The sequence below is a fragment of the Pseudoliparis swirei genome, chromosome 8, assembly GCF_029220125.1.
Source record: "Pseudoliparis swirei isolate HS2019 ecotype Mariana Trench chromosome 8, NWPU_hadal_v1, whole genome shotgun sequence".
NCBI lineage: Eukaryota > Metazoa > Chordata > Actinopteri > Perciformes > Liparidae > Pseudoliparis > Pseudoliparis swirei.
Window position 1 is genome coordinate 20,849,949 of NC_079395.1, and position 14,402 is coordinate 20,864,350.

General features: G+C 44.7%; 1 protein-coding gene across 2 annotated transcripts in view; it reads right to left on the reverse strand.

The window, feature by feature from the left end:
* The window catches only part of astn1 (astrotactin 1), a 462,961-nt gene that overhangs the window by 374,780 nt on the left and 73,779 nt on the right, over positions 1–14,402 (reverse strand). For both annotated transcript variants that reach the window (XM_056421820.1, XM_056421821.1), the window contains exon 2: positions 8,523–8,704. In XM_056421820.1, coding sequence (XP_056277795.1) covers positions 8,523–8,704 — 182 coding nt within the window. The remainder of the gene's footprint in view (positions 1–8,522; positions 8,705–14,402) is intronic.

Below are 14,402 nucleotides of genomic sequence, written 5' to 3' on the forward strand. Positions count from 1 at the left end.
TTTATACGATCAATGCCATCAACGCCGCTTTTTATGGCATGAGAGTTAGTAAAAAAAAGGCAGACACGAAAACAACCAAGAGAAGGAAGCTGTGGAGGTTAAAAGAACATTTTCTCTTGTTTATCAACCATTAACTCCACCATGACACAATCTAAAGGCCTCTAGTCTTCCTCTGGCAGCTGCTGAGGCAAACTGACTGTGTGGGTTTTCTTCATGAACTGGGCCGTGATGAAAGGGACGGCGGGACACCGCTGCAAGCTGAAACCTCACCGGCCCGGACACGGACAGGTGGACAGATTGACAAGTGACTTTTTTTGCTCGGTCGATGCGCGCACGGAGCTCTGTGGCGCGAGACGGAGATCGATAAGTGTTAACGCAACGCGAAGAGACAGAAATGACATGCTGCTGTGGAGATACGATCAACAACAGACGTTTAGTTAAATAAAAGAACGAAGGCGTGCTATAGAGAAAATGTCAGGGGCGGGCCAATCTTTTTAATGTCATGCGATCTACCGACACTACGCCGCGATCGACTGGCGAGTCGCGATCGGCGATGTTGAGACCTGATCTACAGGAAGTAAAAGTCGTAACAAGGTTTCCGGAGGTGAACCTCGGAAGGATCATTACCGATGAACAGACCGTCTGCATGAGAGCGGACAGAGTTCAGATTGAAGTGGTGGATTGGGCTCATTTTGCAAGTGACTTTTTTTCGTCCGGACGACCAACAACAGAAGGATTGGAAGCTCATTCTGCGCATGCGTTAAATGCGTTAAAAAAAAAAAACTAGTTAAACCTGTAATTTAATTAACTGAGTTAACGTTATTTTCACAGCACTAATATATATATAAATATGCATTGAATTTGTTTCGATTTTCACTTGCCATAAATTCTTTTCCATCTGCACAAATCCAAAACTAATTTCTGGCGTCGCTCAGGTGTGACCGACTCATTTTGTAGCAATTTCACTGTTTCTACAAAATGTTCTGAGAATTAGAAATATGCAGTAGAATGCAACGGCAATAATAACGTCTCAAGCGTTCTGCATAAAGCCTCACGACGTAGCGAATTGTGACGGCTATCGAGCGCCTGGGCTCAGATGACACCGAACGTGTCTCGCATTTCTTTTTTACACTGTCGTTAACTTTCCTATTTATTGCTCGGATCTGAAAAAAACATTTAAAAATGTAGTTTGTGTGTAAGGACGGCTAATTATGGTTTCTGAACAGGCAGCTGAGGTGACAGCTAAGAGGTCACTTTAATCTTCAGTGGTGCAAGTGGCCATTAAGCTAGAGATATATATTCATTAAGTTATTACAGCAGCCAGAGTCAAAGGCGACATTTGTGATCATAATTGTCCTTTCTTTTATAAAGTCTGTAGAAGACCTTCAATTCAAGCTAAAAGTCTAAAGTATAAAGTCAGAGCTCTTCCTTCAGAAATGTGCAAAAAGGGGAGAATAAGGTAGGATACTTCTGCTCCCTTGTAGGTCTTATTTATAAAACACACAGAGAGGAAATTAATGGAAGAAACGCATTCATAGAGAAATGATCCATGCTTTTTGTAGTCGTGCTCCTTTGACCTTCCGTTTTCTGACTCTGAACATTTAATGAATTTGGCTATTTTTCAGATGAGCGCCTTCATCTAATTTGAGTTCCGTTACCGTGGATCGTACGTGTGGAAATACATAAAAGACAGGGGGGAGCGCCGCGGTGCATTTTAGTTTTAGCCTCTCCAACGAAGAGGAACAAATATTTTATCTGAAAAGAATAATAAAATAAAAGGGAGAACATGACTTTTAAATACTTTGTGCATCCATACTGTGAACGTTCATAAGCTGCATTACTCGGTAACTTCCGCTGAATAAACAACCTATTATTAACGTGTAAAAGTGCTCACGATGAACGTGTCGTGACCCCCTGCTGGTGAACCACGGTAAAACATTCTTTCTGTAAAAATATGTAAGGTGGTCACTGGCAAGAGATAATCGTTTTTTCTTTGTTTGTTTTTATTATCCTGTTTTAATTGTAGCATGAATTCCACATATTTTAATAATCTATTATATTTTATCGAGACTGATGTCATTCTGATTCTTTATTGATTCTCCAATTGATCCGAAGAAAAGAAAAGAAACATGCATACACAAATACAATTCGTAATGTGATCTGTGTTCTTTGGCCCAAACTGACAAATACAGTGATTAGAAAATAAAATGATTGCTCTTTTGTTTCAATAATTGCTTTGAATTATAAACATTTTAGTATGATGAGCTGCTTAAAGCTAGGACGTTCAACAGGTCCTAACCCCTTGATTCATATCTGTCGATTTAAATAGATAATTTTGAGAGAAATGATCGCGAAAATGTGGGGTATGTCGTAAAGCTATACGTCAGATTAAATAAAGAAATAAATAAAACACCACATCCGTAATTCATGGCACAATTCAAAACGGGATCCGCTGACGTTGCCACCAAAATGACTACATTCTGTCAAACACATGAATGAAAAGGTCCCGTTGGGCAAGATTCTTTCTATTAAAGTGTGCTTTTTCATTTGCTTGTTTGGATTTCGTCGAGACACCGAGCCTCGCTGCATCACAAAGATCCAGCAGCAGCACCGCCCCAAAGGGAAGCCATGGATCGGTCCGCCGCGCTCTGCAAGCTTTTCAAAAGCACGCCGTGTTGTGATGCTCTGAGCATCGGCCGCTTTACAAGTGGTCGGGCCGCATCGATTTAAGGTTTATACGATCAATGCCATCAACACCGCTTTTTAGAGGAGGTCACCGCATGAATGTCAATACCCTGCGAGCCGAGCCGTGTCACGATGACCATCTCTCTCTCCCGTAAACTAATGCTTTATGTCCCTGTGTGTGTGCGTGTGTGTATGTGTCCGTGTGTGTGCGTGTGTGTGTGTGTGTTTGTGCGTGTGTGTGCGTGTGTGTGTGTGCATGTCTCCCTGTGGCTCCGGCTCATGATAATAAAGGGTCGTCATTTTTCAAAGATCACTGGCGAACGGCCGCAGGGTGAACGGCACAAACTCAACTTAACGTTTCGTCGCAACGCAGAACAATAAAAACATACACCAGAGTTCAATTCTGATATTTAGAGGATCAGTATATATCAATTTAGCAAATAAATAAATAAAATTAAACAAAATAAAGAAAAAATGAATAATAAACACAATTTAAAATATGAACAATTATTTTGAGGTTCAACACTACATTTGTCCAGCTAGTCAATTGCTCCAAAGGGGGTGTGGGATTGCATCATGCAGGGGCCTCTAGACTATTCAAAGTCCTGGCTATCACCCTGTGTACTTTCTATCGTTGTGTACTTTCCAAAAGAGATGAAAAGATCCTCGTGAAATCTTTCAAATGTTCCCGTTACATCAATACAAATATTGAAGGGGTTTCCAATCCTCTTACCAGGTCGAAAACATCCTGTTCTGAAAAGTGAAGCGGATGTCTTCAACATGGATTCTCTCTACTGACCAGCAGAGGGTGACTCCTCTGGTTGTATAAAAGTCTATATAATGACTCTACTTCTCTCTTGATTTATTCCCTCAGTGAACATTGTAAACGTGACTTTATGATCACAATCTCTAGTTTCAATTATTTTTCAATAAAGCGCGATGAAGATGAGGTCATTTTGTAGATTATGGTCCATTTAGAGTCAGATAGAGCAGAAAGCAGGCTATGCTTTAGGGCGGGGCTACAAGGTGATTGACAGGTGAGATAACCAGGGACCCAAAGCACGACTCATGAGACAGAGGTAACAATTAATAATCCTTACACTGCAGTACAGAACAGGCGGAAACAAAGAAACACAGTACGCTAAGACAATCTGGCAGAGGACAAGTGAGGGGACCTAAGGAGTGAGGGACTAATGAGGGAATGGGCTGCAGGTGAGATGGGCATGAGGACCAGGTGAAGGGAATGAGGGATGATCAGGTGTGAAGCAGGACCTGGAATGGCATGAGAGTTAGTAAAAAAAAGGCAGACATGAAAACAACCAAGAGAAGGAAGCTGTGGAGCTGAAACTCTAAGGGACGGCTCCTGACGTCCCAAACAAATCGCCATGCCGGGTGGGAGGAGGAGATCTGGAGAAGGGCTAATACTCCTCAGACATCTCACCCTCTCCTCATCGGCGGGTGAGTTGTCCTTATCGGAGGATGGCTCCTCCTCATCCTTCCCGATGTCTGATGCTGCCAAAGAAATAGAGGGAAGAAAGTCTGGCTCAGTAGCCCCCGTGGGCACGGAGCCCTTTGAGGGCTGGTCAGGGTGCCTGCGGTGAAACTCCAGGATGTGTCGGGCCGGGACGTAGCATCTCTCTTCCGGGCCGTAGCCCTCCCAGTTAACCAAATACATCCGGGCGCCTCAGAGCATGTGCAGACCAGTTGGCAGGAGTCGCAGACATCTTCAACCTCTCCTGTCCCAGGCTGTTGTTCCTGAGAGCTTCAAGATGTCCACCATTGTGCCTGTCCCAAACACCCCAAGGTAACCTGCCTGAATGACTGGAGACCCGTAGCCCTCACCTCGATTGTCAGTAAATGCTTCAGAGGTTGGTCAAGGACTTCATTTGTTCCATGTTGCCCGCCACGCTGGACCCATGGCAATTTGCATATCGTCAAACAGATCCACCGACGGCGCCGTTGCCATGGCACTTCACACCGCCTCTTTCCACCTGGAGGAGGAACTGGTCCGAATGCTGGTTGTGGACTACAGCGCTGCTCAACACTATTGTTCCCGCCAAGCTCGACACCAAGCTCAGAGGTCTAGGCCTGCACTCTACCATGTGCAGCTGGATACTGACTTCCTGTCGGGCGCCAGGTGGTGAGGATGGGCGTACCACCAGAGCCGCTGACCCTCAACACGGAGCCCCTCAGGGATGCGTGTTGAGCCCTTCTACTCCCTGTACACCCACGACTGCACGGCCATGCACAGCTCCAACGTCATCATCAAGTTTGCTGACGACACAACAGTGTTGGGGCTGATCACCCATCTACCGCTTTAGACAGCCTATAGGGAGGAGGTTGGATCACTGGTACAGTGGTGCCAGGAGAACAGCCTCGTCCTCAACGCCAAGAAGACCAAGGAGCTGATCGTGGACTACAGGAAGCGGAGAGGAGAGCACACCCCATCTCCATAGATGGAGTTGCAGTAAGGGTCAGCAGCTTCAAGTTCCTCGGCGTACATCTCCGAGGACCTCACATGACCACGCACACCACTCACGTGGTGAAAAGGGCCCAACAACGCCTGTATTTCCTTAGGCGACTGAGGAAATTCAACATGGCCCCTCCTCAGAACATTCTACACCAGTACCATCGAGAGTGTTCTGACAGGTTGCATCACCGTCTGGTACGGAACTGCACCGCCCTGGGCGTAGGGCACTACAGAGGGTGGTGCGGCCACAGTACATCGTTGGAGGTGAGCTTCTCCATCCTGACATATACAAGCGCGTGTGCGGGCCAGGGCCAACGGATGATGAAAGACAATAACCACCCGGCCACAAACTGTTCACCCTTCTACCACAGGCAGGCGATACCGCAGTATCAAGTGTCGCACAAACAGACTGAGGGACAGCTTCTTCAGTCAGGCCATCAGGCTGCTGAACAAGGACTGAGACCCTCATTAACACTACTACACCAGAAACATATTCTGTGAATATCTATGGCCATGGTGTATATTTTATTGCATTGTTTATATATATATATTGTATATATATTGTATGTATATACATGTATGTATATATATAGTCTCAAAAAGTGTATATTTTATTACATTGTTTTATATATATATATTGCCATGATGTATATTCTATTACATTGTTTTATATATATATTGTTAATTCTTTCTTTTTTTTTGTATTGTATAGTTTATATTCATCTTATTCTTTTTTTTTCTTTTTACTGCTGTATCGGTGTTTTGGTGTTTTGCACTTAAGAATTTCAATGCAATAAACTATACTTAAGTGGGCATGTGACAATAAAAACTTGAAACTTGAAACTTGAAACTTGAAACTTGACCGCAGGATAAAAAAAACGAATGGTCTCATGGTGGCACAGGGAGGGGCTTTGTTTCATCCCAGCAGACCTTTACACTGAATCAAAACCCTGAGATTGGAAACCCCTATCAGTCTTCCCTATGATGTCATTGACTCATTTGGACTTTGTAGCCGGCTCTGCTGAAGCCGAACATGTGCGTATGGACTGCCTGGGGTCGGTGCAGGCAGACACAAGTTTAATCATCTATTATGGATGAGGAGAACATTGTGGTCACCTTGTTGGATGTGAATGCACAGGGGGGGGGGGGATGCTTTGAACCCTGCGTGAGGAAACTCAAACTTTAGAATAGTGCGCTTCAAAAATAATAAGAGTACAACTGTTGACAATGAATCACTTCTTGGTTCAAATTGGCTTCAACGCCGAATTAGAACAGGACCGGCTGACATGAACTGTGGTCCTCATTAAGGCTGGAGGAACCCGACTGAGGCGCAGTTCATTGAACCCCATTCCCCTTTAGGATTAGGCCAATAATAAGCCTGGCTCGCCTTCGAGCCTGGGAAATGCCAGAGTTCCCACTCATCCATTAGGCATCCGCGGTCTCGTGGTGGGCGCGGTGGCCAGCCAATGAACCACGGCTGATTAAACGCTCTGCTTCCTTGCTGCAGTGTGCTGTCTGTAAATGTGAAAAGAAAGTCGGGATTTTATTTTAACGCGAAGATGACTAATGCCCTCTGGCTTGCTGATGAATTTAGACTTGTAGAGGGTTGTCATTTAGAGTTAGGGTGAGGAACTTTTACCCGGTTCTCTGATCAGATCTACACAAGTAAACAAAGCCATGAGGAGAAGAAGAAAAGACTGTCTATTTCTAGATAGTTATGCTTAATACTTGTCATCCGTGCAACCGACAAACTACACAGACACTCAGACGAACCAGAACTCGGACGGTTTTCAAAAGGGATTCTGGAGCTCAGAAACACGGCCAGCCACGTTAGTGCACAGAAACCGCCAACATTTGACAATTCAATTCAGTTTATTTGGATAGCCCATTTTCACAAATTACAAATTTGTCTCAGAGTATTGACACAAAATAAAAGTTACTTAAAGGTGTTTCTCTAAGGTGACAAGCTCAATCACCTGGAGGGTCCTGCTCTCACCCCGCCCCACAGCTGCATTCAGCCATGAGCTATTTTATGCTCACCTCACACAGTGTATGAAATGCAATAAACTACCACAATTGTTATCTCAAGGCACCTTCAGAGAAGTTACCCTGGTTGTCTCTGCATGCCATTTCCCTTCTCCACCCGTTTCCTGTCTCTCTTTCGCTATCTCTATCAAATAAAGACAGAACGGTTTCCCCTGTTGGACTCCGCGGTGATGTCTAGTGAGTGAAGAGTCGTTTCCACGTAAAAAGACACGCCAACGCTCCAGCGCGTCCAAAAGGTTCAAGGTCAAGGACATTTGTCTTAAGGCCGTCCCGCCCCCATCTCGGTAGACGCGGCTTCCTGGCAAAAGTCTCTCCACCCCGAGCGGACAAAAACGACCTGCGTGCTCAGCTATAATACGTCTTCAATGTTTCTGAAAAAAAACACATCAGCCATCAGCCCAGTTGTAGGGGGAGTAGGTGTGGCATATCTAAGATCTAATAAATATGCATTTCCTCAGGCGAGAGAGGGGAAAGCGCTCCGAGATCTAAGGATTCATTTCCCGCTCCGCCCGGCGGAGCAGATAAGGTTTGATACAGTGCGGGCGTGAGAAAATCTGCATTCTGGGACCGAAATGAACAAGAAATACCAACTCCATCTGCCCATCCCTGACTTCCGTGTGTCAGCTCTAAGCTACTCTGAGTGTCGTGTACATTTGGGATAAACGTAGACACAGATACCTTCTGTAAATAACCCAATTTGTCAATGTTGTTGCCTTTTGTTGGATTTATTTTATTTTGACCGTTCTCCTTAAACCTTTACTTTGGGGCGACTGTGGCTCAGTGGATAGCAGGGCTGTCTTCCAATCATGGGCTTGGAGGTTCAATCCCCGCTCTAGTTGATGTGTCCTGGAGCAAGACACTCAACCCTGAATGGCTCCCTGGTGTATGAATGTATCATGTAAATTGTCTTTTAAATACCTTAAAAAGTGCTATATAAGTGAACATGATTATTAAAGAGTCAGCTGCTTCATTTGGAGCACACGGGGGAACTAAAACAAGAGGAGCACGTTAACTTATCTCAATGACGGTTTTTTACAACTGTGTTTTAGCTTTAGGAGATGTGGGGGGGGGACTCCTTGATATATTTAGATCCATCTTAATGAAACGGCAAGAAAGAAGACAAAAAAGAATTCCTTTATCTTCTTAATTTTTGCAAATGACAGATTTTGGGACCATTAAAAAGTTATTTTGACAGCACGTCGAAACGAAAAGATGTTAGTGGTATTGAACTTTTTTTTCGTTTCTTCTTCTTCTTCTTCTTCTTCTTCTTCTTCTTCTTCTATTCTCAGCAGCTTTCGGGAACGGAAGAGTTTGTATTTACCATGACGGAGATGTGCAGGATGCGGAGCTCCTCCTTGGCCGAGTCGGTGGCCGGGTGTCCGGTGGGCTCCGGGGGGCCCAGGCCGCCGTCCTGGTGGTGGATGTGGAAGAGCAGTGTGCCGTTCTCCAGCCACTGCTGCTTCCAGCGCACCAGGGGGATGTCCTCGGAATTACCAGAGATCTCTGCCCGGAGACAAAAAGAGGACACAGGATGAGTTCTGAGTAGCGGACGTAATGTAAGTAACCAGAAATGACACCTCGTGGTGGTGATGGGCCGAGGTCCAACATTGGGATTGAACATTTTAATGTGATACGCACTCATGAACAACATTGTAATAAGGGTCTTTACTTGTATTGTTTTTTCTTATTATCTTTATTTAAAAAGGGACCATGTACAGTTACAACATAAAATGTCACCATTTGATGCGACTGTACCAGATTGTAGCGACACAGCTGATCTGTAGTTCTTTGACAGACCATAATAAGCATAAAACAAACAGTACAGGACGAGACACACGACAACAATATATGTGGTAAGAAGAGCACACAATACACACAATGTAAAGCACATTACAAGTAAGTATTACATACTATTAAAAGTTTTAAAAAAGTAAATTATAATGTCTTAAAGTAAGTAATACGAGCCATAATAATGTTGCTCAATGAGTTCAGCTTTCAGCTGATTATTGGTGTAAAAAGCTGCATTAAAGTAACCTGATTTGTCATTTTGTTAACTTATTTGTCGGCTGTAGCTCAGTGGGGTAAGGAGGTCGTCCTGCAACCCCAAGGTCGTCGGTTCCATCCCCGCTCTCCCCATTAGTTGCAAGTCAAAGTGTCCATGAGCAAGGCACTGAACCCCCAGGTGCTCCCTGGGCGCATCACTGCAGCCCACTGCTCCTTAATGACTCAGGATGGGTTAAATGCAGAGAATACATTTCGTTGCCTCTGTACCTGTACGCTGTGCAATGACAATAGATTGAATCCAATCCAATTACTCTCTGTGTCATTATATCCACGATACTAATGAGAATTTATAACAAATTTAGAATAAACACCCTTAAAACTTTGTCACAATGTGGAATATTGTAATATTTATTATATATATAATTATGTTTATGGATAAAGATCGCAGTTTGAAATGGTTTTACGGCTCAGGACGTGAAGTGCAAAAACAAAACAAAACAAAAACAACAAAAAGCAATACTGTACAAACAGTGGATATGTAATCTTATGTTTTTAGGTTTGTTTTATGACATCTGCCTCTCTGGACTACAGATGAAAAAAATAGCCTCTTGGCTAACTGGCACATTTACAGAAATCTTTTTATTAATGTTTTTATCAAATAAGGCAAGAACACTATGACTTGGTTATGTTTAAGTAAACAAAGTTCTCAGTTCTCACAAACAACAGTCTCCTAGGTGAAAGGCCTGTGTTGTTGTGTTTGAATCCCTCCACCACCCGTACACGGTCAAAAAAATATAAAACACAAAAATACGTACGCTTCCCTCATAACATCTTCCCTTTCATTTAATGTAAATGTGATTTCTAAGCGGCAGGTATGATATTTAGTTCTGACATTCATGGACGCTTCGACTCCGCAGGATGTTGGTGATCTCTGACATGTTCCCTCTCTTGCCTTGAAACGGTTTGACATATTTAGTTTTTTATTGAAATACTTTTTTTTTTAAAACATATTTTGAGTGGATTGCTGTGACATTAGGTAGAGCTCACTTCGTTCCCTGGAGGATGTATCCGACCGACTTTTTGGAAATAAAGTTTTTCTTGACACGACACCGATGCAGCACCAAAATTAAAAACTAAATATTAGAACACGTGTCGCACTGAGCCTGATGAGAAAACGTGTCTCGGCTTCGGAACCTTTCCACCTCTAGTTTCCACCATTGTATCCAGTCATTGAATTTGTATTATTATGCATGATGAATATTCAATTATGAATATGCAATGACATTCTGTGGCGCCTCTGCTACACGAGGATGATGGGGTGGAGGAATAAATGGGGGGTCAGGAACAGCCAAAGCCTGAAACCCCTCCATCAGCTACAGGAGCTCATATATATATATATATATATATATATATATATATGAGAATATTCTGCATGAGATTGTGTGTACTCCGGCTCAGTGGTGATATATATATATATACATATAGTGTTTATTTAACCATGTATACATATATATACATACTGTATATATAAATATTTTACCTTTATTTAACCAGGTATATATATATATATATGTATATATACTGTATATATATATATATGACCTTTAATTAACCAGTTGAAATCAATTAAGAACCAATTCTCATTTACACAGACGACCTGGCCACAATAGCACAGATACAATACAGTATAGCAAACACATGAGAAAATGGCTAAAAACTACTTTAAAGGTAAATTAATGAACACTATGTAAAAAAAAAAATGGTGGATCACTGGATGCTCTTTGTAAAAATGTAAGAGAGAGAGAAGTCTTTGTTCGGAGGGAACGAGGAGGAAGGAATTCTGAAATGTAATAGATGGAGATGAAACAGCGGCATAGCAGACGCAGCGTTGTGCTTCATGCCACACCTCGGCCTCCTCAACACAACGCAACTCCTCGCTGTATTAGTGATGCTCACACACACACACACACACGGAGAAACACATTAGGAATGCATGACGGACGGAGAGCTCTGTGTTACTTATGTAAGTGTGAAGCGGAGATGCATCAGGCTCCTAAGTCAGGAGAGGTAAGAGCGCCGAGGGGAGGTATGAAATATGAAATGCACTCGCTGGATTTCATATTCAACACCACGCATCGTTCTGCTGCTGCAACGGAGTGCAGCTTCTTACTGCAGGTCAGAGGACATGCGTGGATACAAATTGGGCTGAATGTGTTTTTCTTCAGCTCCTTCAGTGACTGAATGTCAACGTGGAGCAGGATTCAACTCGACGCTGAAATGCAGTCGTCACATTGCTGTGACGGGAAACAGAAATCTCCTTTTTCTCAAAAAACAAACAAACTGATTTGTCTATGAAGACATTTACAGACACACACACACACCTAGTAGGTCCGATCTTTTGAATGCCATATTGCGATCAGCCCCTCATTATTTTTGGGATTATTAAATAAAAGTGTGGATGGTTTTCACAGACAAAGAACTTCACGGTATTTTCACAAGACTTTTTGTCCTTTCTTCCCTGAAAAATGACGACATGTGCTACCTTCCATCGTCTCTGTATTCATCGTGTGGTTATTAAAGTAACATTATGCAACAATTGTACCTTAAAATAACAGCTTGAAAAAAATTGTGCCGCTACAATTACTTTTAATATGGCGATTTGCGCCTCCGCCATTGCCATCGTGTCAAGGGAAGTGTGACGTGGTGAGGCTCAGGCGCAGAAAGACAGGCTGGATTCAATATAAATAACAAAAAGCACTCTTTAATGAGGCAAAACAGTTAAATAATAAACAAGTCAAAAAGGGGCAGGCAGAGGATCGGCGGTCAGGGCAGAGCAGGCAGGCAGGGTCAGAAGCAGGCAGGATCAGAGACGGGGAAGAGCCGACGGGACAGGAACCAAGAACGCAGACTGACAGCAGACAAGGGAAGGAAAGACTGACACAATATAAAAAGAAACAGATTATGCGACATCAGACATTAACGAGACAAGAGTGGCTGAGGGGCAGGTGCAGGAACAGAGAAGACAGAGAGAGACACAGAAGAGACAGAACAGGACATGGAACATCGGGGTCTGTGGGGAAATAACTCCACTCTGTAGGATTCTGGGGCCGCCCGCTCCGGGGCGGATGTACTTCGACCTGCTTTCTGGCAGTGATTACGCAATGTCATATAGTGCCAGTCCACGCTCGCAGCTACAGTATAAGGGCGACGCAAGCGAAGTCTCTTCTAATGAATTACACGTTCCTATGTAAATTATGAATATGTAGCTTTTTGGTGTTGTCAACAATATTGTATTCGATCACACGTACTCCACATTCAAACATTTAGAAAACAACGTATATAGGCTGAAAACGCGATCGGTATTTCATCTAAACTAAATGTTGTCATTCTTTTGGTTATGTTAGCATTCATCTCCGATAGAGATCAAGGTAGCTAAGAAGAGCTACACTGAAAAGCTGGAAAAAAAGTTTTCAGCCAACGACCCCTCGTCAGTTTGGAGAGGCCTGGAAGTACTCACCAACTACAAGAGACCATCCCCCCCCACTGAGGACAATCACCGACTGGCTGACGACCTGAATGTCTTCTATTGTAGGTTCGACAAGCCCACTTCCACCCCGCCCAACTGCTCCATCATCGAACAATCACCTCCACTCTCTGCCTCACCTCTCCCATCCAACCCCCCACCGGCACTGAGGATCTGCGAAGAGGATGTGAGTCGGCTCTTTCAGAGGCAGAAGATCAGGAAGGCTCCGGGCCCAGACGGCGTGTCCCCCTCCTGCCTGAAAGTCTGTGCTGACCAGCTGTCCCCCATCTTCACGGAGATCTTCAACCGATCACTGGAGCTGTGAAGTCCCTTCCTGCTTCAAGCGCCCTTGATCATCCCGGTGCCCAAGAAATCCTCCATCACAGGATTAAATGACTACAGACCCATCGCCTGACATCTGTGGTCATGAAGTCCTTGAGAGGCTGGTGTCGACCCACCTGAAGGACGCCACAGGCCCCTGCTGGACCCCTGCAGTTTGCCTACCGTGCAAACAGGTCGGTGGATGACGCAATAAATATGGGACTGCACCATTTACTGCAACACCTCGACTCCCCAGGGACATATGCAAGGGTTCTGTTTGTGGACTTCAGCTCTGCATTCAACACGATCATCCCGGAGGTTCTACAACCCAAACTCTCCCAGCTCGCCGTGCCAGCCCCCACCTGCCGGTGGATCACAAACTTCCTGACAGACAGGATGCAGCAGGTGAGGCTGGGAAAAACCACATCCAGCACCCGGACCATAAGCACTGGCGCCCCCCAGGGATGTGTGCTCTCTCCACTGCTCTTCTCCCTCTACACCAGGGGTTCCCAAACCTTTTAGACCACGCACTACATCGACCCGACCACGCACCCCAATCCCCCACACCTTAAAAAAACGCAACAGAAAGAGAGTTGAGTTGTTGACGGAGGGTTTAGTTTTTTTTTTAGCCTAGGGACGCCACTGGTTAAGACCGAAATGACACTTGAGAGCCCTGAGAATGTTTAATATTAATTATTACACCATTAGACCACCATTACATTTTTCCTCACCCCTAGACCAGCTCACGCACCCCGTGCGCACCTGGATCCCCTGCTCTACACCAACGACTGCACCTCAGAGGACCCGTCTGTTAAGCTCTTGAAGTTCGCAGACGACACAACGGTCATCGGCCTCATCAGGAACGGTGACGAGTCTGCGACAGACGGAGGTTGAACGGCTGGTCCTCTGGTGTGGACAGAACCACCTGGAGCTGAACAAGCTCAAGACTGTGGAGATGACAGTGGACTTCAGGAGGAGCCCCCCAACACTATCCCCGCTCACCATACAAAATAGCACTGTTCCTGCGGTGGAGACCTTCAAGTTTCTGGGATCCACAATCTCCCGGGACCTGAAGTGGGCCTCCAACATTAACACCATCCGCAAAAAGGCCCAGCAGAGGCTGTACTTTCTGCGCCAGCTCAGGAAGTTCAACCTGCCTCAGGAGCTGCTGATCCTTTTTTACTCCGCCATCATCCAGTCTGTCCTCTGCTCTTCCATCACTGTGTGGTTTGGATCGGCCACCAAACAGGACAGAGTCAGACTACAGCGGATCGTCAGGTCTGCAGAAAGAACCATTGGTTCCAGCCTCCCTCCATTCTGGACTTGTACACCGCCAGAGTCAGGAAGCGGGCA